This window comes from Aptenodytes forsteri, unplaced genomic scaffold (genome assembly GCF_000699145.1).
Source record: "Aptenodytes forsteri isolate BGI_AS27 unplaced genomic scaffold, ASM69914v1 Scaffold155, whole genome shotgun sequence".
Classification (NCBI taxonomy): domain Eukaryota; kingdom Metazoa; phylum Chordata; class Aves; order Sphenisciformes; family Spheniscidae; genus Aptenodytes; species Aptenodytes forsteri.
This window is the reverse complement of record NW_008794446.1, coordinates 843,642-846,687: the sequence shown is the minus strand read 5'-3', so window position 1 is coordinate 846,687 and position 3,046 is coordinate 843,642. Positions and strand designations below refer to the sequence as shown.

At 39.0% G+C, this 3,046-nt stretch overlaps 1 protein-coding gene across 1 annotated transcript in view; it reads right to left on the bottom strand.

Moving 5' to 3' along the window:
* The window catches only part of MRPS31 (mitochondrial ribosomal protein S31), a 25,614-nt gene that overhangs the window by 17,923 nt on the left and 4,645 nt on the right, over positions 1 to 3,046 (bottom strand). Inside the window, exon 3 of the mRNA XM_009290164.1 lies at positions 2,280 to 2,438. Within this exon, the coding sequence (XP_009288439.1) occupies positions 2,280 to 2,438 (159 nt within the window). The remainder of the gene's footprint in view (positions 1 to 2,279; positions 2,439 to 3,046) is intronic.

Below are 3,046 nucleotides of genomic sequence, written 5' to 3'. Positions count from 1 at the left end.
TGATCGAGTTGAAGATGTCCCTGCTCATTGCACCTTTAAAGATCCCTTCCAACTCAAACTATTTTATGATTCTATGATTCTTTTCAGCATATAATAAAACACATTAATATATATTCCCAAGTAGAAGCAAGCTAGTTCACAAAGCTGCCTCAGGGAGTAGAACTTGCCAACTCAAATCAGAGCAAGCCAGCTATGACACTCCTAGCCAACCAAAAAGGCTGGTTTTGGTTGAGCAAAACGCATTTTTCTAACCATAGTGATTCATCCACAAGCACGTTATAAAATATTGTAACAGCACATCTTAACCCACCAACCAACTATATAGAGGCACTATACAGTTGCAGGGACTTCAGCTTTTAAATTTCTGAAGAATTTAAACTCTCTTTCAACAGAAAAAAGCCTTTTTTGCTTAGACTACAACTTCCTTAGATGCCTTCCTTCTTCCACAGCAGCCACTGCTGGGTAAGTGCTTCAGGGAAAGTGCAATGGGTGGTAAGGAGAGCGAGCCCTTGTTGCCAGTAGGCAGACCAACCACATTTAGAGAAGAGTATGTATACCTTAAGGAACAGATGCAGGCCCGTATGAGGTTAGCCACTGCACGTATTAGCTCAGTCAGTATCAGTACAGTCCTCCAACATCTTACCAGGAACTGAAATAGGTTCCAATTATTTAAGTTGGCCACCCACAACTGATGCCATCATTAAGACATTTGTGTGCTCTGCTCTTCTAAACACCCCAGTGACAGATATGGAACAACCTAAATGGTAATTAATAGTTTAATGAACATATTCTTTATATAAAATATTCCTTATTTATTCTCCTTATGTTAGTAAGTGTCTCTTAGGTTTTTGGTAATACTGCACACAAAAACAAAAAAAAAGTAGAAACACGTCGATTTTACATAAAACAGCCAGACCTCTAACCTTTAAAGCTATTCATTTTGGCTCCAAAAGCCTATGGGGAGATAAGCTTCTGTCAAGTTCTCGAGGTCTCCTATATTCAGCTGAGAGGACATTATGAAAACAGAGCATACGCACAGCCTCTGGAGATGCTTGCGTGTACTACCTAAAACGATACTTCCTCCTCAAATAGCACAGACTTCACATGTTTGGAGAGAATTTCATTCTGCTCTCCACAACCACCATTAGCACTCTTGGTAGAGAGAATCATGAATACAGGCTAAAAGGGAAACTTGCACAGTTTCTCCCTTTTCTCTTTACAACCTCTGAAGAACACGCATTTTGTTTAACAAAGTTATTTGCTGAGCATTGTGCTTCCCAATCTATTTGCAACCATCTAACTCGACTTATTTGCAAGCATCTGTCACATTCTTCCTTAGTTTCCACTCACGTAAAGGGCAGACATCAGCCACAAACATCACTAGTTTGTTGGCTACTCTGTTTGCAGTTCATTGATAAACATACCAAGCAGATCCTCTACTGATCCTTAGAGCAACCTACAAATAATAATTCATGGGTCAAACTTAAATCCTGGTTTGGGACAAGTTCATTTTCACAGAATAAATTAAAACTAAGATGATAAGCAGCTTGCAGTTCACACCACAAACAGCCATAAATAAAGGTTTCACTTCCTATTTTGCTGAAGATCCAATTTTCTGTTTAGTTGAGCATTTCACCTGGATTTAATGCCTTATTTTCTGAGTAGTTATCGGAGTACTAGCTGGAAAAAAGAGAACAAAAAAAAAAAAATCTGTCTTTAGCCATCATCCAAAAGAGCAGTATGCACAGCTGTTTCAGTTTCCAAACAAATGTTTCTCATCTATTTGAAAGCCACACTGGAAACAGAGTTAAGCCAAGAGATGAGTTTCTTGGGTTGACTGGAAAGTTTTGAAAGGAAGGGTGGGGCTATAAATAGAGCTGCTCTCATTCAGTTCTGCAGAGCTGTCATGAAAATTCACCAGTCCAGACAGAATGTCTGAAACGTTTACAAATCCATCCATTGTGTGAGAATTTCAGAAGCTTGGGAAAAAAAAACACAAACCCAAACCTGTTGTTTTGCTAGCCTGTCCAAGAAAGTAATGATCCTGGGCAGGAAAACAATTCCATTTCTGCAAAACCATTTTAGAACGAGATGGCAAAATTTAGGGAGTTTGGTAAAACCAGACCAATGATGTTCCCATTATTCATTAATTCCAAGTATAACTTGTCCAAATTTATCTTTTAGGGCCATCTTTCCAAGACAGAACCCAGTCACCTTCAAGATGACATTGCAAAATCAGAATTTCAAACATTACTGAGAGTAACATTCAATATACAAACCGTATATTAATAGTTCCCCCCTTTTTCTGTTTATCTGTGGTTTCTTCGTGTCGTCTTAGTTGTGCAATTAGTTCTGATTCTGTCTGTTTCTTGTTGAGTGGTAGGAAAGATGCAACTGCAGAAGCAGCCTCCACCAGTTCTGGACTTAAAGGCTTGCCTCTGTAAAAGACAACAGATACGGAAATATGAAAAAATAAAAGCCTTAATATATTTAAATTGTAATTTCTGTACTGTCATTTTATATCTTAATAACTCAGAAGTTACAGTTACACATTATCCCAAATGGGGGTGCCGGTGGCCAGAAGGAAGGCTAGGTTTGCCCTGTGTCGCACTAATTATCAGCTGTTAAATGACACTGACAAGCTGTTGTACTCAAGTGGCCAAAGACCACAGGCAGCGCAGACCTGCAGGAGCATAAACACAACGCGGTGGGGAGTCGTCCGCAAGTCTCAACAATCATGATGCCATTCTTAATTTTGGACTTGGCTGCTTTTTTTTTTCCTGTTTCCTCAGCTTTATTGTATTTTAATTAATATTCCCCCCCCCCTCATTAAAATAACTTCCCACAGGCAGCTGCTAGTGCTACCTTTCAAGAGTCACAGTGCAGAAAAAGGTAACATATTGTAGAAAGCACACAACATCATTTATCCAGATTCTCCCCTGTGATTTACTGCAGTCTACATCTACACTACATTCCCTTACAAGACTCTTTTCCATACTTGGAAATGGCATTTGATGCTTTATTTTGTCCTAGATAATGAAAAAAT